Below are 22,490 nucleotides of genomic sequence, written 5' to 3'. Positions count from 1 at the left end.
TATTTATAAAATGAAGGCAGTGGACAATTATAAAGTGGTTTTCTGATCCTCAGCCAATCCTCAGCTATCAAGAAGAGTGGTTTTGGTTTTCTTTTGTTTGTTTTGCTTTTTAAAAAACTTTTTACCACTGAGAAAGGCTGATTGGGGGGAAAGTTAGAATCAATTTTCTGTAAGAGCTGTTGGCACTAATTTGTTTGCTAGACTCTGATACACAGAACTGCTGAGATTGGTTTGTCTTCTTACCTCTGCATTAGATCCTAAACCTTGACTGGGTCTCACTCTGCATTTTTTGTCTCTTTTAACAATCTAGACTTGAACTGTTCTCTCTTTGCTATCACTTGGGGAATTTCATGGCAGCAATCCCACCCATAACATCTGTCTGAATGTAATAGACTGAAGGCATCCACCAAAAAGAAAACTAACTAGTTGACAGGCAACATGAATTCAGTCGAGTCCACGTATGAATTTGAACTTTTTCAAATGTGTGCTTTGAGGATTTTTTTAGAAAGCACGATGCCAATCAATCAGATTCATGAAACTCGTATATTAGGGGGAATTTGATAAGGTTTTTTTTTTTTTTTTTTTTTTTTTTTTTTTTTTACCTGAAAGAAAACAAAACAGAGAGTGACCTTCTGCAAAGTCAGTATTGTATCGCAGAGACTGTGAGGCCCAAACACACGGTGAAATACAGTTTTCGCATTTCTGTTTCACCTCGGCCTACGATATGTATGAATTCCTTTGGTTCTGAACCAATTCACAGCATAATCCTTCTTTAAAACTTTAAACTTCTCAAAGTATCAAGATCATGGTAAGAATCTGGCTTATTATTTTGCCAAATGGCTCTGAGTCAAGGCTGACATTTTGGGCTACCCAGTTGACATGATGATAAGACCTTTTAAGCAGAGCTTATTTTTATTCTCTTTAGAACTCCAGCCTTTTCATCCATAGCCTGACCTTGTCTTACCAATTCACAGAAGGCTTCAGAACGCCTCTCGGACACCCCTGGCTTTGGGTGGGAGCAGAGCTACTGTGCTCTCAGAATTCCCTGATGCAGCCTGGACGAGCAATACCTGTCCCTACACTCCTAGTGCTGAATTTCACCCACATGCTTCTGACCACTTCTGGCTGGACCTGTGTTATCATTTACTGGATGATTTTTCTCCCTATGGCCTCTTCATCTAGACTTCTTCCCAGCATGTCTTTCTTCCGAGAGCTGAGTAAAGTTCAGGATGTTTTTTCTTCCAGTATGTTCTGTGCTGCAACGCCTCTGAGATTTCTCTCCATGCCTGGTGTGAGATACTTTCACAGTGTGTACAGCTCACGCCAGCAGGCCTTTTCCTTAAGGAAAAGTAATGTTTTTAATTCTGTCGCTAGGTAGGCAGCACTTGGGACTTTTCCTCACTGCTTCTAGAAACCTGGAAGTGGTGACAAATGAAAACATCCATCGCTGTTTATTCTGCCCGTGATATGGGCTTGCGTTAAAGAGGAAGCTCATATAGTTTGTCACTCATCCTTGGAAAGGCCTAGGACTTTCACTCTTTCTTCCTCAGGAGAGAGCCTGATTATAAATGTCTTCGCCTGTAAGGAGCTGTGATTTGGAAGGGATCCACTTGACTGCGTTATGTTTTTAAAAGAGCAGTTTGTCCACAAGATTCTATTAGACATGAAATAGAAAAAAAAAAAAAGATCTCTTCTGCCCTTCTGCCAAAAAATAATAAAAATAATCATAAGAATTATAACAACATATCTTCTCCGTACAGGCACTGAAAATCATACAGTCTTTGTGTTTCCACAGATTAGACTCCCAGGAAACTCACATCTAAATGTAGGGTTTAAATGTCCTATTCCACGCTACGTTCTCAATAAGCTTATTTTTCCACTCTCTATAGATGGTCTCACATTTTTAAAAAAAATTAGCTTTATTTTACAATCTAGTGTGATTTTTGTCTTTGTTTCTTCATTTTGATTGTAGATCAGGTCTGAATACTTTGGAAGAGCGCTAAATATGAATAAAAATGCTTTCAGAAATCAGAAACATACTGATATTAAGTGTTAAAGATTAAACCATCAGCAACGTCATACTGAATGTGTTCCACAGATAAAAACACAAGATTATAAGATTGGTCTGTCTTAAGTCGTGATGGGTGTGTTGGGAGTAGGATGGAGAAGTTTATCAGTAAAGAAATTGCCCCAGGAACTCAAGTCAATTACAGACTGTTGATAGGGATTATCATCTATAAAAGGGTGACTATTGCGTGGAAATTAGAGTTATTCCAGAAAGAATTACTTTGAGCAGACTGTGCCTAGTGGATCCAGGAATTGTTGGCATGAAAACAATGACTAAAAGATGTGTCTAATGGCCTGGAACTAGCTATAATAGTGAAAATCCAACAGAGTGTAGCATTGTGTTGTTGTTGTTGTTGTTTTATATTTGTTTTATAGCAGTTGAATGTCTGTTTTCACCATGGCAGTGTAGTGATAAAACAGCCACATCAAAACTCCTTAATATTGATCTGCAGAGCAGCTTTAGACATGACTGATATGACTTTGTGTTGTACTAGAATCTTCTTCAGAATGACAAGTATCCACCAAGCATTTCATCTCCAAACATTGCTCTGATAATCAGAGCTCAGTATCTGCCAGTTATTAACAATACATATAATGTACAATTACTTTAAATCATACGTTTTTTCGTTTAGATGACATTAAGAAAATTGAGGAAAAGGTCTTTGTCTTAGCTTCACCTTTCTACTCATTATTCTCAGGGAAATAGCCTCCTAAAAAAATGGGTACAAGCTGCTAGGGGTGCTCACAGCTGATTGCTGGGGAAATGTGCCAAGAAGACTTGCCAGTTTTCTCATCATTCAACATGGCATTCCATCTTCAACAGCAGGAGTCAGTCCTGCTGCACAACAAAGGCTTGGCAGCCTCTCAGGACTGCCCTGACCATTTCTAGAGAGATTTGGGTGAGGCCTTGCATGACAAATAATACATTCTAGATGGTCATCTGTCTGGACTTAGGTTTTGGTTATTTTACCCCAAAAGTTGATATTTATTAGAAAATGAAGTATTGGATAATCTAGCTTAGGTCCCTAAGGCTGTTTCAAACAGTCCAAGGGTAAAAGGACTCCTGATGGACTTTCATGGAATGCTGCATGGGGTAATCTAACAGCACAGAACCACGGCCAGCATCTTACCAGCTCACTGGCTTTTTAAAGCCGTGATCCTAGGGACTCAGTAAAGACATAAAGAGGAAACAAATTTTATTTTTTCCATTGTGATTACTGGTATTTCTATTCTCATGTAATGCAGAAATTTTTGTGTAAAATATTGCCTTCTTTTGGATCAAAAATGAGAGTTACCAAATGAGAGGTGTACGGAGGAAGATAATGGGAAATGAATGAGATTTGGGAAATAGATGGAAATTCAAGTGGCTGTTTTTCTCCTTTGTGGTTGACAATAATCTGTTTTAGGCTGGTGAGTTTATTTATATATACATGCCTGTCTTTCTTCACTCTAGTGACAAGAACCAAAATTACTGAATATAAATATATACGTATCAAACACATCTCACTTGGATGTGAAGGTGTATGTCTTGATGTGTACAGATGGGTTTAAAGATGGATGTGTTCCATATAGATAGTGTTATAGATTTGGTGCATATTTATCTCTTAGCGTGCTTTCTCAACTTTTTTTGGTGCTAGGCGATACTCTATAAATACTCATACTGGTTATTAAACCATTATAATCCTCTCATAGCAATTAGTAAACAGTCTCTGCTCAAGTTCCCAAAGTGATTCTATCATCATCCTAATCCCGATTACTGTTTTCTTTATAAATGTTTTATTTATTCATTGAGATATAATTGATATATGGTATCAGGTCAGGTATACAACATAATAATCAATATTTGTATATGTTGTAAAATGATCATAATAAATCTAGTTAACATCCATTACCACAATTTTTTCTTATGATAACAACTTTTAAGATCTGTTCTCTTAGCAACTTTCAAATATACAATATAGAGGTGTTGCTTTATGAGTCTTTATATGTTTTGGATATTAATCCCTTATCAGATAGGTGATTTATAAATATTTTCTCCAATTCAGTAGATTTTTTTTTTCATTTTGTTAATGGTTTCCTTTACTATGCAGAATCTTTTTAGTTTGGTGTGGTCCCACTTGTTTATTTTTGCTTTTATTACCTTTGCTGTCAAATCTAAAATATTATTGTCAAGACTGTTGTCAAGGCTTTACTACTTAGGTTTTTTCCTGGAATTTTATAGTTTCAGGTCTCCCACTGAAGTCTTTAATCTGTTCTGAGTGAGTTTTTGTGTATGATATAAGACGGTGGTCCAGTTTCATTCTTCTGCACATGGCTGTCCAGTTTTCCTAACACCATTATTTGAAGTGACTGTCCTTTCCTCCATTGTATGCTCTTGGCTTCTTTGCTGTAAATTAATTGATCAGATATGCATGAGTTTATGTCTGGGTTCCCTATTCTGTTCCATCAATCTATGTGTCTGTTTTTATGCCAGTACCATACTATTTTGACTACTATAATTTTGTAATATAGTTTACAATCAGGGCATATGATGTCTCCAAACCTTTTCTTCTTTTTCAAGATTACATTTACTATTATAACTGTTTTATACTAGGTGATGATATAAATGAAGATAGCTAAACATTTAAAATAATTAGTTCTTATTTATCTTTAAAAATACAGTGTTCTCGTCTAGTACCACCACCCTCACTACCGTCACTACTTACGCTACTCCTAATCCTAGCACTACTGATTCACTGATCACTTACCACAGGCCAGTCTTGGTCCTAGGTATTCTACTTAGATAAACTCATTTAATCCATGTAACAATGCTATGATATACTATTATTATCATCTGCATTTTTATAGACAAGAAATGGAAGCACCAAAAGTTAAGTAACTTGCTCAGACTAATATGGGTAGTAATGCTATAACTGAGACTCAAGTCTAGATCATCTAGCTTTAGAATCCAGGATCCCACTAGTATTCCTGCCATCCTAATTAAGCAAGCACCCCTAATTCTTTTAAATTAAGGTATTGTTATCTTTTACAAGATCAACACATAGACTCGCTACTATATTTGTTTAGATTTGACTTAGTGGAGCCCATCTTAGCTTTGACATTTACAGATGGGCTAGCTTTCATCTCACAGCAAGACATAAAGCACCTTGGTATTTAGTTTACCTGCAAAAGGCAGTTAGGGAGCCCTAGAGGGACCTAATTAAAATGCAGCACATTTCCAAGGCACCATATCTTGCTGTGTTGCCATAGAAACAGTGGGAAAATCTGGTCACTGACCTTTAAGGGAATCTGAGGATACATTTTCATAAGGTTCATAAGAAGAGCTATCCTAATATATTAGCTATAGTTGCAGGATCAACTTTGGAAATCCCCTATGCCTCCTACCTGACTTTAGAAGTATATTACATCAGCAAAAGCCACGAGAGGCTCACACTGGACTTTTTGAAGGAATGCTTTTTAACTCCTTCCAACATACCATCTGTGCTATTGGATTTAAAATAATCAAAGATAGTGCTGTAGCGGCAAAGAAACGTGAAGGAAAATCTTAGATAATTACATGAGGTACTGGAACTAAAATAATGTTTAGAATGATTTTACATTACATCTATTGCATTTGGATTCTTGAGATCTAGGCTTACTCAAAGGGAAAAATATGTATTACTGTGTCAAAAATATGTACCTCGAAAATCAAGCTTAGTATAGAATGTTATGGTGTTACAATTTAAAAGTATACATTATCAATTCATGTACTTTCCAGCTTATTTATAAATTCAGCCATTACATTAATAAATATGTATAACTGAAAAATTCTGGATATACTTTATATATATGTATTTTTTTGCCATTTAACAGAAGCTAAGTACCCATGATACAACAGAAAAATGGCAAAGCCTACCTCCCTACGGACTACTATTACGATTTTATTTTCATCTTCTGAAAATCATTGAGTCCTAGTGTAGTGTATGTGCATTGTTTAGTTATAAGGAAGGATCAGTCGGTAATCATGAGGTGGCTGGTTTCTCTTTGAATTAGAAATATCCGTATAATTGAGTATCACTTATTCTAGATAAAGATGTTTGAAGAAAACTAGATACACCAATAATTATATGTAGAAAGCAAGGCTACTATCTCATTCCCTAGGCTTCTGGGGGTTACTTACATAGCTGCACATCCTCACTCAGAGACATGATGTGGCCTCGAAGCTGAGAGCACAGACTCTGCCTCCGTATTGACCGGACTTTGGGATTAGCCACTTCCTGGTTCTGTGGCTATGAGGACATTACTTAGCCTGAAGGTGCCTCTGTTTGCACCTATATAAAGTGAGGATGATAATGAACTTGAGAAGAAATGAGTTACTACTGATAAATCACTTACATCTATACACATAGTAATACAGAAAGTGTCTCTGCTCAATTTCTAGGAACAAAGCAAACAGGGAAGTGCCAGCCCTGTTGCTGTCCTCCCCAAGAAAGAAAGGACACAGTAGGACGAACTCATCTGAGACAGAGAGTGCCATCAGTGGCGTGGACAGAGGAGTCTGTCAAGTTTTCAGTTAGAAAATTGTGGTGTTCTTCAGTATGGGTGATTGTCCTTGAAGCACGCATATGCTCTGTGTGCACACGCATGTGTGCTGATCCAACAGTTACCTACGGGGTGAGCCAGAAGGATGAGGAATGTATCTGCATCTCATGGTGGGGAGATATTGAAAAAGATCTTGGACTTGGAATACCAAACCATACATTAGATTGTCATGCTGCCAATTCTGTGCCAAAGCCTGTTGACTTGTCTTGCTAAAGCCCATGGAGCATCGAGGCTGAATAACTCAGACGTGGGGGTACGATGTCTGAAAAATAAACAGGGGAGCAGACTAACCCTCAGGCTCCTTTTCAAGTGGTTATGTCACCAGTGGCTGTGAGGCAAGAGTCCTCATGTGCCTTTTACGACTTTTTGTTTAAGTGCTTCGCTTCAGACCACCGCCACTGATGTGTATCTTCCCATGGTATTTCCTATGCACATATTAGTACTAAAATCACATGCTTTTTGTACAAAAAGATTTTAATTTTTCATGTGGTGTTCTCGTTAATGTATCTAATGAAACAAGAGACTTACTACTGTTCTCCAGTTTAAGACTACATAGGCAACTTAGTGCCTTTTTCCAATTAGGCAAAAAGAAAAAAAGGAAGTTTCTATGGTGATCGTGCTTCTAGTTATTATATTCATTCTGCCTTCCTTCCTTGCCAATGCCTTATATACATCAAATTACTCATGATTCCATATAAGCTGCCTAGCACTTCTAGAATTTTTTTAAAATTGTACCTTCTACTGGTGACTTTTTAAAGGGACTCTATCATTTTTCTCCTGAATAATTAAAAAGATAAACTAAATCATTCATATAGGTCTTTTGACATTCAAATTTTCTTGTCAGCACCCATGGGGAGTTGAAAGATCTTCCTCAAGTAGGAAAACCTGTCCTAAAGAAATATCCTAGAATTCGTGTGTGTAGCAGAGTTTAAAGGGGTACAGGAGATTCCCATAACTCTAGGGACTTGACATTTTTAAAGGGAGTCTCTGATAGTTCCCAGAGATGTTTAAAGGTATTTCCTGGAAGGAAAAAGATTTGATTAAAAAAAAAATGCTGGTTAGGAGTTCCTGTCGTGGCTCAGCAGAAACCAGTCTAACTAGTATCCCCACGGACAAGGTTCGAACCCTGGCCTCACTCAGTGGGTTAGGATCTGCTGTTGCTGTGAGCTGTGGTGTAGGTCACAGACGCAGCTCAGATCTGGCATGGCTGTGGCTGTGGCCAGTGGCTACAGCTTCAATTTGATGCCCCTATTCTAGGAACCTCCATATGCCATGTGTTTGGCCTAAAAAGACCAAAAAAAAAAAAAATGCTGGGTTAAAGTTAACCAGTTTATCTCAGAGACTTTAACATGCTACTTGTTAATGTGTCTTATGAATAGCTAAAGGGGATGAGGTCAAAATCATTTCTTACACTTATCTATTCCATGGGATCCATCTTTAAGTCGTAGCATCTCAAGGCATTAGTACACAGCTGGCAGTGTTTCTTCTTCCCACAGTAAAGGGTTAATATTCTGTCTTTTTTTTTTTTTTTTAACCTCCCCCAAAATGCCTCCTTCTTTAAATGGCCATCAAGAACTTTATGTTTAAGTTAATTGTCTCAGTTCTCATTCGTGGCATTTACAAGCATGATTTTATTATTCAAGCGAGATGGGATCAAAATAAACTTTTTGTAAGGAGATAACGTTTTATTTTAATTTCCACCATTTATATACAAACGCAAGTTAACAAAACACATCACAAAACAGTAACGTTCTATAGTTAATATTTATAGGTGCATAGTTCCATGCTCACATGTTTAAGTATTGTATATATTAACAAATTTCGCCATACATCATTATTCTTCGACGGAATCCTGAAAAGACACTTTTAAATCTTAGGAGAGTAAATCACTCACAATTTCTCAACAGCAACAAAAAATAGATTTAGAAATAAGTGGTAGTCACTTAGGTGTTTTTCATTAAACATTTTAGGTTCGAAGCCACAACAGCCACAGCACACAAGACCCTGCTACCATATATTCAGTGAGAGGGAAGCACCGGAACCGAGGTGGGGCGGGTACAGATACTCCAGTCACTGCTCATGGAAGACTTCAAAAGACACTGTGAAAGCGTTGAGAGAAGGTCACGACTGGGCAGGTGGGAACGGGGCACTTGGACAGGATGGCACGTCTGTCAGCAGATCTCAGGAAACTGGGAGCAAAGATACCCCTTAGGCTTCCGGTTCATAGTCCTGATACCCTTCCTAGTAAGAAAATCAGAAAGACCACGTGAAGCGTGCCTGTAAGTGACCCGTTATGGGGCAAAGGAGATGGGACTACCACCTTTATTCAAAGGGCAAGCCATGTCCTAACTGTTCTGGAACTATTCTACATTGAGTATACTTGTCTTTTGAATCGTTCTGTCTTCCTGTCAAATAGGAAAGCCAGTTAGGCCAGTGGTCAGAGTTAGGGCATCTGAGTTCTACCTCCAGATGTGCCATTTAACCATCTTGTGACCTAGTCCTGAAGGACAAATGAGTCAGCCACTGTTATCTGGCTCTGAGTTTCTTTGGCGGCCAAGTATGGGAACTGGCTCAGGTGGTTTCTTTGAAAGAAAGGAAGGCATTGAAAAGTCCCATTTTCTCTCCTTTTACTTCCCCATTTGGGAAGTTCATCTGCATCTGAAGCTTCAACTATTACTATTTCAAAGCTCCTCCTCTCCCCCTACAATATTTGGATAATATACACAGTTAAAATATTCGAGTTCCCACTGTGGCACAGTGGATTAAGAACCTGACTGCACCGGCTCCAGTTACTGCAGAGGCATGGGTTTGTCTTTTGTCTTTTTTTTTTTGTTGTTGTTGTTGTTGTTGCTATTTCTTTGGGCTGCTCCCGCGGCGTATGGAGGTTCCCAGGCTAGGGGTTGAATCGGAGCTGTAGCCATCGGCCTACGCCAGAGCTACAGCAACGCGGGATCCGAGCCGCGTCTGCAACCTACACCACAGCTCACGGCAACGCCGGATCGTTAACCCACTGAGCAAGGGCAGGGACCGAACCCGCAACCTCATGGTTCCTAGTCGGATTCGTTAACCACTGCGCCATGACGGGAACTCCAGAGGCATGGGTTCGTTCTCCAGCCTGGCACAGAGGGTTAAAGGATCCGGCACTGCCTGGCAGCTGCAGCATAGTTGCAGCTGAGGCCCGGATTCAATCCCTGGCACCAGGAACTTCCATATTGGATGGGTGCAGCCATAAAAGAAATTTATTTATTTTATATTTTATAAACATTTATTTACATTTCATATAAATGATCTTAACCAAACCAGAGCAGTCCTCCTAAAGAACAACTGTAATAATATCATCATCCTGCTTAGAAACACATTTTCAGTTAAGTCAAACTGCTTTCTGAATAAAGTACAAACGTAAATGGCCAGGGTTTTCTAGCACTTTCCAGTTTGTCTTTCGCCATCTCTGTAGCCTTCATCGGCCACTATTCTCTGAGCTTGAATCATCGTTAATTATTGTTCCTCAGACATAGCCACGTGCAATCTCAGCCATGCTGCCCTAGATACTTCCTTGTGCTGGAATGTTCTCCCTTTACTTTAGCCTATTTTATCTCCCGCCCTTTCCCAGCCAGATCACTGCCACCTCTTCTACTGAACTTCTCCTGATGGATCAAAGAAATCTTGTAGAATGTTAGCTTTTGAACACTGTGCATATCTTGCTCCTATGATGTCTGGCACATAAAAGGCAGTCAATAATGTTTGTTAAGGGAATCAGGATGAATAAAATGGAGTCAGTTTGTTTTTATCAACCTACCAGGGTATAACCCTTTATCCTGGTACGATTATGACTCTTGTATTTTCTATAGTTCTTAGTGTTGTGCCATGCAAAAAAAAAAGACCCCTGAATATTGCTAAAATTAATTAGGCAAATAATCTCAATTTCTGCAAACGGGGTGATTATTATTATGCCTTTTAATAACCTAACTACAACACATGTGAACTCAATTCTTAAGCAATAATACATTTTCTGATGATGTCTGATTTAGTGTCAGGATAGTATTGCACTCATAGAATGAGTTAGGGAGTGCTCCCCTTCTGTTTTTTTGGGCGATAATTTATTTGGCATTAATTGTAATTAGTTGGTATTACTTCTTTAAATGTTTGGTAAAATTCACCAGTGAAGCCATCTGGTCCTAGGACTCTCTCCCTGGCTAGGTTTAAATAATTCAGTCTTTTCATTAGTGATATATTCAGGTTTTCTATTTCTTCTTGAGACAGTTTGATTAATCTAAAAGCATTTTCTAATTTTCTTTGATATATATTCATTAAAAAAATTATTTTGAGGGGAGTTCCCATCATGGCACAGCAGAAACGAATCCGACTGGCAACCATGAGATTGCAGGTTCGATCCCTGGCCTCCCTCAGTGAGTTAAGGATCCTGCATTGCCATGAGCTATGGTGTAGGTCGCAGACATGGCTCAGATCCCAAGTTGCTGTGGCTGTGGTGTAGGCTATCAGCTGTAGTTCCAATTTGACCCCTAGCCTGGGAATCTCCATATGCCACAGGTGTGGTCCTAAAAAGCAAAAAAAAAAAAAAAAAAAAAAAAAAAAAGATACAAAAATCATTTTGAAATTGAAATAAATTATACTGTTTAAAATGCAAGAGTGAAATATATCTATAACTGCAAACCATGCATTTATCATATTTCTACTCTATAATTTTTTTGAGTGACTTATTTACTATGCAAATATCCCACTGGAAATGCATGGCAAATAACAATTTTTATCTCTTTTGGCATTTAGTAGGCTTCTCTAACTTTCCCTATTGGCATTTATTTCAGACTATAAAGTTTCTAGTAACATAATTCCTTAATGGGGGGGGGCAGCAAAGTCTGTAAAAAGCCAGGCTATAAGTATTTACACTGTGTGGGCCATATACGTTCTCTTCACTGCTGATGCCTTAAAAAAAAACAAACAAAAAACACCTCTTACAAATGTCAAAACCATTTACAGCTTGCAAGTTGTCCATTCAACACTGTCTTGGATTTGGCCAACTTGTGCATCTAGAGAGTAAATCATTCTCATTAAGGACAAACAGATAGGAAATCTGACAGTGACATATTTGGGCTACTGATTACTATACCCAAATTGAACTCTTCAACTCTATTTTCAGTTTGACGTGTATAAACTCTTACCTCGGAAGGCATTTCATAAGCTTCATTGTCAGGATCCACAGGCATATCTTCCAGAATTCCCTCCTGGGGGGCTCCTTCTTCATTCTAATATTTAAATGAAAAGTAGCCAAGGACTATGAGGAGGTACCGTTATTAACTTTTTAAAATCACAATTGTACTTTGACAAAAAATCTTATGTACAGTACTGGCAGGGGGATGTATAAAAATGGCATGCAGTGTCACTGCTGGCATTCTAAACTACACAGTGCCTTTGGTAAAACATTGAGGCAACATGTGTTATTAACTCTAAAAATGTACAAGTTTTTTGCCCAAGTAATTCATCATTCAGGAAACAGTCCAAAGCCAGAGAACAAAGGTGTTATTCACAGGATCAATGACGGCAGTAAAAATCATTAACCTAAAGGTTCCATGAATGTTGAAAAGTTAGAAAACTTCAACTATTCAGTCAATTATTATAAAAACATGTATTACTATGACAGAAATTATATAAAAATAAGAACCTCTTTATGCTATAATATTTAGCAGTATATAAATATTTTATATATTGTGAATACAACCTGGGTAGAATTCAGTTACAAGGTGATGGATTGCAAGAAGGCACAACAAAATATTAAAAGTACTTTGTGTTGGGTAGTTATGACTATTTCTATCTTTTGTAAGTTTTTAACTTATGTAACCATTTATAATATAAAAGCATACATATTTTATAGTTTATTTTTAACAATGGCAAATAAACAATGTTTTCCCAAAACGTCACGATTGAAACCACACAATTTGGAGGGAGAAAAGTCAAATATTTGGTCAGACAAATTTCCAAGGGACTCTCCTTAGAAAGAGGATGCCACAAATTCAACCTGAAATGGTCATGGTTTTATTCGTATGCTTCATTAAATGCCTTTCGTTGCTTTGTCTTTATTCCAGAAAAGGAACTATAAAACGAGCTCATTAAAAATTAAAAAAGCAGGGATTCAATGTGAGCCTATATGGACTTACTCAAAGACATCAAATAGCCCCTCAGTCAATGCGGCTTAGGTTTACATCAGGCACAGTTTTAAATAACATCACCCCGTGTCTTCATCATGAAAACGACTGACAGGTAGGCAGAGGGATAAGGAAATGACCATGAGAAAAGGTCACACAAAAGCCCAGGCTTACACTAGCTGGGCAGAGAAGCTTATAGGTCAATCTCTTCTGCCCAGCTCCTGTTTTATCCATTTAAAAAGTCCAGGTTGGGAGTTCCCATCGTGGCGCAGTGGTTAACGAATCCGACTGGGAACCATGAGGTTGCGGGTTCAATCCTGCCTTGCTCAGTGGGTTGACGATCCGGCGTTGCCGTGAGCTGTGGTGTAGGTTGCAGATGCGGCTTGGATCCCGCGTTGCTGTGGCTCTGGCGTAGGCCGGCGGCTACAGCTCCGATTCGACCCCTAGCCTGGAACCTCCATATGCCGCAGAAGCGGCCCAAAGAAATAGCAAAAAAAAAAAATAAAAAATAAAAAAGTCCAGGTTGTTTATAGGTAAGATTTAAACCAACCCCCAAATACCTCACTTCTAAATGTAGAGTTAAAGGTACTGTTTCCAGTGTCTCACCTCTTGGTACAAGTCAAGAATACAGGTTATGCTATTGATGCTTAGACACAAGGGCTGTACTACGTAAGATTGAATTCAAATCCTACCTGCTGCAGAGTCCAGATCTTCTCTGGAGCTGTTTCTAAGCATCAAATAGTTTAGTGATAAATGGAGCAGCAATGCTTTTTAACTGGGAGGAGTCAATAACATCCATCTCATTGGTATTTAGATAACTTTTAGTGATAGCCAAGTATCAAAGCAAAGTGAATTCCCTGTTTCTCTGCATTTTAAGTTTTTAGAGATTTACTTCTAACCTTATTTGTTAAAAGATTTTGATATAGACTGGACCCGTGAATATGCAGAAATAACTTGCTTTTTGATTATCACAAATGAGGTGCTAGTTATACAACTAAAGACTGGTGAATGTCATTAGATGTGTGTGTGTGTATGTGTATTTGGGTGTATCTGATTGATGCATCATTCAAAGTCCTTCCAAGTAAACAATGTGCTGGTGCCTCTTTGGCTAGATAGATCAAGTATTGTGATCAAGTGAAGTCCAACTCTGTTCATTTAATTATTGATTTACTCAGTTGTAATTACATCATAATGGCTTATTTTAAAAAGTGCATGCATTTCTGGGCATGTATCTACCTAAACTTTAAAACTGCACTTTGAGTATCTATAATTTCTAAAGTAAAATATCTGTTGCTTATAGCAGGGGTTTGAGAAACCATAGAGGACGTGCTAATACAATATTTTTAAAAAGAGGTTAAATAAGTGATGAAGAGAAATCAGCTATTAAAAGGAAGACACAGAGATAAATGAGAAATAGATGAAAAAAGTGAAATATAAACCCAGTTCAGTAAGTATCAACATTCACAAGATGAGGGAGGCCTATATTTTCAGAAACTTTTAGTCACTTAGAATAAATATATATTGCTTTCACCAGTCTGACTGCTCGACTTTTCTGTTGCTCTCTGGAGAACGGAATTATTTATTAAGATAAAAATACATTAATATTAATATACTATCATTAAGATCTTTACCTGCATTACATGATATCAAGTAGAAATAGCTGACAGAGCTCCTATGAGGCTGGCCATCCTTAGCCACATCTTCCCAAGGAAATTTGGTTTTAGGGAGGTTGAGTAGCTTGTTCAGAGTCAAACTAGGAGAGGTGACTCCTGACGCGGTGCTCTTAACCACTGCCTGAACTCTTCCCCCAAAGAATGTTGGCTTCCAAATGCTTTCCTTACTTATCTATAAATTTCAGAAACTGAGAAGCAGGACATCCTTTCATGTCTAGTGACGACACCCTGCCTCCCCTTTTAAGGTCCCCAGTGAAGAGTCTATTCCTGGTAAACAATTATCTCATAATTTGATTTCTGAAACCCATCCAAGAAGTTTATTCACAAATATTGTGTGCTCTGCAGGGCCACATCATATTTTTATATTGTAAAAGTTTACCCGAAGGAAAACACAAAAATGGCTAAAGCGTAAGTGAGAATTGTCTTTATCAAATCATGGATGACTCAACTAGTGCATGGGGAAAAAAAATCGCCCCTAGAGCATGATTAAAGAAACTAGTGAGGGTTAAAGAAAGAGTGGGGATGAAGTTGCAGTATAAAAGATAAGTAAGTACTCACAGTCCTTCAATACAGGGTAATGGTATTCAATTTCCTATTTTCTATCTAGTCTTGTTGCTGCCATATAATTTCACCAACCTATTGTATCCTTCACATATAATCTTTCGACCCTAAATATTCACTAAGGTGCTTCTTAGTGGTCAGAATTGGATGCGGCAGTATGAGGAAAGACACCATCTCCGTAGGAAATTATTATATAAGGAAGCAAATAATTAGAACCAGGGTTGACCAGAATAAATGCAATTGCAGGAAAACCATCAAACATGTATCTTGCCTTTCTTGTATGAACTGTACCTTAGGGTAAATAAATAATTGATAAGTGTGGGTTTTCTTTATAATCTTTCCTTCTAAGAAAGAAAGAAAATTAAAGTATCACCTTTTTACAAGGAATCTAAGCAACAATCATCAATAGCTACCACCCTGACATGAAGAGAGATAACCACGTATCATGTGTCCTGATGGGAGACATATCACCACCTGAAAAATATCCTTGCCGAACATTTGAATTTGATTGACATCTGTCACTAGATCTGATGATTTACAGCAAATAGAAAGGGACTTAAGAAAAGTTCACATCATTGGATACAGTCAGCAAGCTTTGGACTGTGGGAAATGATACTGGACAAACAACTCAACAACTTCAAGCAAATTGCAAGAAAAACAAAAGTTTTGAGGAACCTATAGATAAGTAAACTTGAGAGGGCATCAGAAAATTACAACTTAAGAAACTTATTTCGTTCTTCTTTGGAATCCTGATTGAAGACGATGAGAAATATGAGACAGTTGGGGGAATTTAAATACTGACTAGATATTTAAAGAGTTGTTTTTAATATATGATTTTATATCGGGGTTTCACTTAAAATGAAAGTCCTTAACCTTAAAAAATAATCAGATGTTTTCAGATCAACTAAGGTATCTAGGGATTTGCTTTGAAATCATCCAGGTTTGGGTGGAAAGAAAGGAATAGGCTGTAGAAAAAATAGGAATCTATGTGGTGGTGGTTGGCTGTATCTGAAGGGGAGCAGAATATACACCCCAAAATGTGACATTCTGGCAAGTGGATTGTTTTGAACTGAATGCAACGAAGGCCTAGCAGACTCGGGAGCTTTTAATCTCCTGCATAACTGCCCCGAAGAATTTAGACGGGAGGGCCTATACCAGAAAGAGAGTTTACCAGAGTTTTTTGTTTGCTTTTGTTGTTGTTTAATTTGCCTGGTAGGGTAAACATCACATTTCCAAACCTCTGCTTTTCTCATCTTCCTGTGAACTGCCCTCCTTCCCTTTCAAGCTCTGGCCCCCATCCCATTCTCTGGCTCAGCGTAGTATATAAGCCTCAACTGCTCAACTGCCTTTGAGTTCCATTATTTTTGCGGGGCGTCCATATGTATGAAATTAAATTTGTTTTTCTCCTGTTAATGTGTCTTATGTCAATTTAGTTATGAGCCCAGCCAGAGAACTTTTAAGAAATGAAGGAAAAAAATTTCCACCCCAATTGTTAGGTGCCCATTGTGGGGCTTTCCTCTGGCTGGACATTGCTTGTTTTGAGGCTGCTCAGATCCTGGACACTCTGGGAGAAGGTCTGAATTCTTACCATGTCACTCTCCTGTATCCCTGTCTGCAGGATCTGGTGGGAATGAGAGTGCTGAGTGTCCTTTGCTTTTTTCTTGATTTAGATTAGCAGGAGAAAATATTTGCGTGAATCAGTTCTTTTGGTATAGCGACCGTAGTAAAGATTTATGAGTATTCTCGCTTTTTGTTGATCCCTTTCCTCCTAGAAATGATTACTGTTTTCTTTTGCCGTTTGTGTTGTTTGTCATAAGGAAAACCACAGGACTGAATACAGACATAGGTCCTACAAGCTTGTTGTTTGAGCTGGCCTCACAGCCTGGTGAGTTCATGGTTCTCGCCAGATTCGAGTCTCTTTAGGCAAGCTTTGCTGTGGTTCCTGTATATTTAAAAAAGACGATGTATTCTTTTTGCCTTGTTTAGCCCCATCTACCTGTCTTAACTTCCCTTTCCTGTTAAGATGCACAGAGAGTACTCATCACCAGACCCTGAAAGCCAGGAATTGAATTTAGCAGAATCACTTGGGAGGGGTAGTAGGGCTGGCATTGCTGTTCCTTACAATTCCTCCTACTTTTCCAGGGCCCTGTAATTGGTTCTGCCAGCTTCAGGCTTTCCCATGCACTGTCCCTTACAGATGTAACCTGGACCCCCAAGCAAAGAATCCATGTCTGTGCATGGCAGCAATCCTTTTAAATCACAAAGTCCTTTTATCTCGACTTTCAGTTCTACTATATTTAGGGAGGAATTAGGAAGATTAGTGGACATTCACAGTCTCATAGGGATCCTGATTAGCTGCTAAAGTGTGTCGTTCTTCCATCCATAAAAATTATTTTGGATTATATATAATAAAATTATAGTTAACAGGCAAACCAGACAGATCCCTGGGGGAGAAAAAAGTAAATCCTTCCAGAAGAAATAGCTGACCCAGACCCTCCTACAAATAATCAGGAAATGGATGAGCTTAAGTCCAATATTAAGGGGCTAATCGAAGCAATAGCAGATGTCCCCCCCTCCTCCCCGCTGCCCCAGATGAATTGGTCCAAGATTGAAATATACATTCAGAGAAAAAAAAAAGGAAAACAGAAGAAATGGTGGGGGAAAAACTGTAATTGTAATGTATACATGTAAGGATAACCTGACCCCCTTGCTGTACAGTGGGAAAATAAAAAAAAAAAAAAAAAAGGAAAACATTTTAAAGTCCTTTGCTAAAGACTTTATCCAGAATTTTAAAAGGCATACCTGAAGCTCCAGAACATAGAAATCTTTTGATTTCTATCTTATTTGGAAATCTCCCTGCTATAAGGAAGCATATTAAAGGTAACAGTTGCATGGATTCGTCATCCTCTTGATATTCCAATTCTTTGAGGAATTAAAATCAGCTGTCCTTATCTGACAAATCTTTGCAAAACCAGAGGTGCAGCTCTAGAAACAAATCAAAACACACCTATATTTACCAACCCCCAAACTTCCCCTATTCATTTCAAAATGCTTGCGTGTATTGTAAAAGATCAGGACCGTGGAACAGAAGGGTTCTAAAAGAAAGAAAATAGTAATTACCCTAGACTTCTGAGAATAGAGAAACATACTCCAAAAACTCCCAGGAGACAGCCTGAATTCTTCCTTTGCCCCTCGAAGATGCGGATCTTCCATGTTTTTGAAATGTGAAGGCCACAAGGAGATAACAAAAACACAGCCCACAGTCATCTGAGACTGAAGGATGCAAAGCGGGTGGGGGTAGCTTTATAAAATAAAATACAAACGGATATAAATATTCTCTTGCCCAACATTTAATCCACAGCTTCCCTAAAATTATTCGTTAAGGACAAACACAAAGCTTAAAAATCTTCGCCACAAAACGTAGTAAAAACCTTTAGCCATTTGAGTGGGTAACCTTGACTTGTTCCATCTTCCAGGAACAAAATTTGGATGGAACTGTTACTGATGAACTAGTGAGTTTTGTATTGTACCCAATTCTTGGCTAAAATTTTGGAATAAAAGCTGCAGGACCCTATTTGTGTCTCTGTGTTTATATATGTCTACAGATAGATGATATAGGTATGTATGTGATAAGCACGTGAAACGGAGTTTGGCACTTGGCCATCTGCCTCTACATGGATTAAATCATGAGCCACTCTAAAATTATTTGTTAAGGACAAATACAAAGCATTGCCAAAATGAGTGGGATTTTGTTTGTTTGTTTTTAATTAACTGGCTTTGTTTAACTGGCTTGAATAAAAGTATGCACTTACCAATTTGTTTTTGTTTTTGCTTTTTAGGGCCATACCCATGGCATATGGAAGTTCCCAGGGTAGGAGCTGAATCTGAGCTGCAGCTGCTGGCCTACACCAGAGCCATACCAACAAAGGACCCAAGCTGAGTCTGTGACCTACACCACAGCTTATGGCAATGCTGGATCCTTAACCCACTGAGGGAGGCCAGGGATCTAACCGGCAACCTCGTGGTTCCTAGTCTGATTCTTTTCCACTGCGCCACAGTGGGAACTCCCTCAATTTAAATATTTTTAAACTCTCAGAAATATAACAGAAATACAAGCCAAATGCTTTTCAAGTTCCTGTGGTCTGGGATAATCTTTGATAAATAAAAGCTAATTCAAGTTTGCTGATTAATTAAAATAAGCATGTCTTTAGATTATTAGCATTAAATATAATTTATTCTCCCTAGGTTTACTACAAGTCAAATAAGCTCATGTTGTCTCCTTTACAAAATCTGTCAGAAAAAAAAAGTAATCTAAGATGATGGCCAGCTGCTGTAATGTCTTAATAAATTTTATGAGTAATTTAAACATAATTGTTAAGAACAAGTGAATTAAATGATTATAAGTGGGATACAATTTTTGTGTTAACATTTCAAAAATAATGTTTCATGATCTGTCTCCTTAACTAGTTTCTAAACCTGGTAACTGAGAGTTTTGCTATGTTGAATGACAGGACTTCAGTGACGTCATTTCCAAATAAGATGAAATGCAGAATCATTAATCACTGAACATAGGCTTATCCACTGTCATCTTCTTATTACAGAGAAACTACAGATATATATATATATATTTTTTTTTGTCTTTTTGTTGTTGTTGTTGTTGTTGTTGCTATTTCTTGGGCCACTCCCGCGGCATATGGAGGTTCCCAGGCTAGGGGTCGAATCGGAGCTGTAGCCACCAGCCTACGCCAGAGCCACAGCAACGCGGGATCCGAGCTGCGTCTGCAACCTACACCACAGCTCACGGCAACACCGGATCGTTAACCCACTGAGCAAGGGCAGGGATCGAACCCGCAACCTCATGGTTCCTAGTCGGATTCGTTAACCACTGCGCCACGACGGGAACTCCTACAGATATTTTGATCTGTCAGTAACATGTCTTGTGCCACGTTAAAAAATTATCCTGTGAGAAAGCATAAACTTTCAGAAATTATGAAATGTGTTCCTAAACTTGCTGATCTACTGAATGCTAATGTGACAGTTCACAACTGCTTACTTAGTTTTCACTAGAAATTAAAGCTTCCAAGAGTTAAGAATTCTAATTAATTTATGTAATTAAAATTACTAGAAATAAAAGGCAAACTCAGTATGCAAGGAAAAAAGATATGCTTTTGGCTAAGAAAAAGTATGCAGTATGGAGATATGTTTTTATAACGGGAAAGAGACTAATTTTGTCCTAAAATAAAGTAACTGATTATTTCAGGATGAAAAAGTAGAAAATAAAGGACAAATTAAATGGATATACAAAGTTGAGAACAAAGGGAGGGTAAGAAGGAAAGGAAAAGAAGTTTTGCCTTGTGCAGTCAAGCTGGCTTAAAACTAAAATAATAAGTCTTTAAAAATAAGCATGAATGCCAATAGCATATTTATATTTGTGTAAAACTAACATTTAATTTTCTTCCATCTGCTAACGAGGTTTTCCTGGAATACTGGTTGCTCATCATAAGCCTGTGAAAGGTCTTTTTTTTAAACTCTTAGGTAATCTAAAAAATATAGATTCTGTGCTTTATCAAAATAATTTATTGTGCTTCATGTTGTCTTTGTCAGATCTTTGGTTAGTTAAGAAATTGAGTCTTCTCTATTAAAAGAGATAAGTTGAGTGTATTTTTAAAATGTTAAACAATTACGTTAACTTTCTATATCTGCCTGCAAAGTATTTTGTTGTCACTTTCGTTAAATGCGTAACTGAGCATTGTATCACAATGGCCTATGATCCCATTTGAATCCCCAAAATCAAATGCTAAAGTCTTTTTGGCCTTGAGATAACAGGGATTTTCAAGAGGGTCCCAGGAATATCTCGAAAGATTTGCTCTCTTCCCTCACTCCAGAAAAAGAAAGAAAGAAAAAGAAAAAAAGCTCTTAAACTAATTAAGCTTATCTGATGTTAAATTACATGGTAAGCATTGTCGGCAAGAAACTATACTAAAATTTCTTTATGTTATAGTTGTGTGGATGTATGTAATTAATATGTATTCAATTATACATGTAATTCTACGTATTAATTGCATAGAATTCCTAAAAATGTGATATGTAATGTTTTCAGTCATAACTGGTTATTACCTAAAAATGTTGTATGTCACAAAAATAACACAATTTCCTTGTCAACTGAATTATAATGAACTCTCATCATATCTTTAACTGTGATTTTTTTTTTCCTCTTTTGTCATTGACAGTTACTGTTTTACTCTGATGCTTTGGCCAAAGTGTTGTATGAAAATGCTTCATCTCAAGAAAACCCCTAGAAAGAAATCTAACAAGTACAGGTTTTTGATAAGTTTCTAATCAAACCACTGAACTGGGTAAGAATTTGCATAAATCTAAAGGAAAGACTGATGGCCTCCTAAGAATTCTAACAAAATTAATACTAATAAGAATTAATTACATGGGACTGAATGATTGATGAGGCTTGATAACAACTTGTATGATGTTTTGTTTGAAATATTCTTGGTTATTTGGTTTTGTTTTTTTAGATTTAACAAACCTTTTTCTTTCTCTCTTAAGCTATTAGCAATTTGGTGAAATATATCTCTGTGAACAAAGATATAATGATTACTTTTTCTCCCTATCTGGTCCCTCCAGACTTTGGAAACACTTAGAGAGTATTCTTATTTTCATGGCACTATATTTGCATAAGTTCAATAAGAATCTGTTCTCATAACGTAACATAATTGGAAACATTAGTTACATGCCAGATCTTTGACTGGAATGTCATATTTGAGGATGTGCATAGAGGTATATATGACCAGACAGTTTGAAGGAACGAAGGTTGACTTTATGGAACCAAGAATGCCCCTTGGAAAACTAGCCTTGGTATCCTACTTCCAGGGTTCCTGGCAGCCTTATTAGATGAGTAAAGAAAGTCACTTCCTGGCAGGTATAGGAACCTCAACATATCTTGGGGACCTCAAGAAGAGAAGAATTTCCCCAAATATATTGTAGATGTTGCAGGCAAAGTCTGGCAATAAGTTCTTAGCTTGGCTGCCTGGCCTCCAGAGGCTTTTACAAGTCAAATCTGAGATTCCTTATGACAAGTTTCAGCAAAACAGATTTAAAAGACTCTCAATGGTTAATCACGATTTTTGCTGCACTTGTGTAAATATTGAGGCCAAATGTATTCATCTAGACTTAATTTGCAGAGAGATCAGTCTAACCACGGTTATCTTTGGCGTAAATGGAGGTAAATGTAGAAAGAAATTGTCTCAGTAATATACCCTTGTAGATGTCGGATTCTGGTGCTATTAATTGTCTTTGAAGTTTAATTTTCTACCTGCAAACTGGACTGGATCCTGAATTCTTCTCCCAATATTTGGCTACAACTCTTCAAACTAACGTTTCCAATTTTCTCCCACTTTTTGACTTGGATCACTAAAAACAAAACCTGCCATTTTCCTAA

General features: G+C 37.7%; 1 protein-coding gene across 12 annotated transcripts in view; it reads right to left on the bottom strand.

Moving 5' to 3' along the window:
• The window catches only part of SNCA (synuclein alpha), a 140,584-nt gene continuing 126,353 nt past the window's right edge, over nt 8,260–22,490 (bottom strand). For 8 of the 12 annotated variants that reach the window (XM_021100513.1, XM_005666989.3, XM_013979018.2 and 5 more), the window contains exons 5-6: nt 11,826–11,909; nt 8,312–8,889 (exon numbers count right to left, since the gene is read on the bottom strand). In XM_021100513.1, coding sequence (XP_020956172.1) covers nt 8,857–8,889; nt 11,826–11,909 — 117 coding nt within the window. In that variant the 3' untranslated portion in view covers nt 8,312–8,856. 12 annotated transcript variants of the gene reach the window in all.

The sequence above is a fragment of the Sus scrofa genome, chromosome 8, assembly GCF_000003025.6.
Source record: "Sus scrofa isolate TJ Tabasco breed Duroc chromosome 8, Sscrofa11.1, whole genome shotgun sequence".
NCBI classification, from domain to species: domain Eukaryota; kingdom Metazoa; phylum Chordata; class Mammalia; order Artiodactyla; family Suidae; genus Sus; species Sus scrofa.
This window is presented reverse-complemented; position numbering and strand designations above follow the sequence as displayed.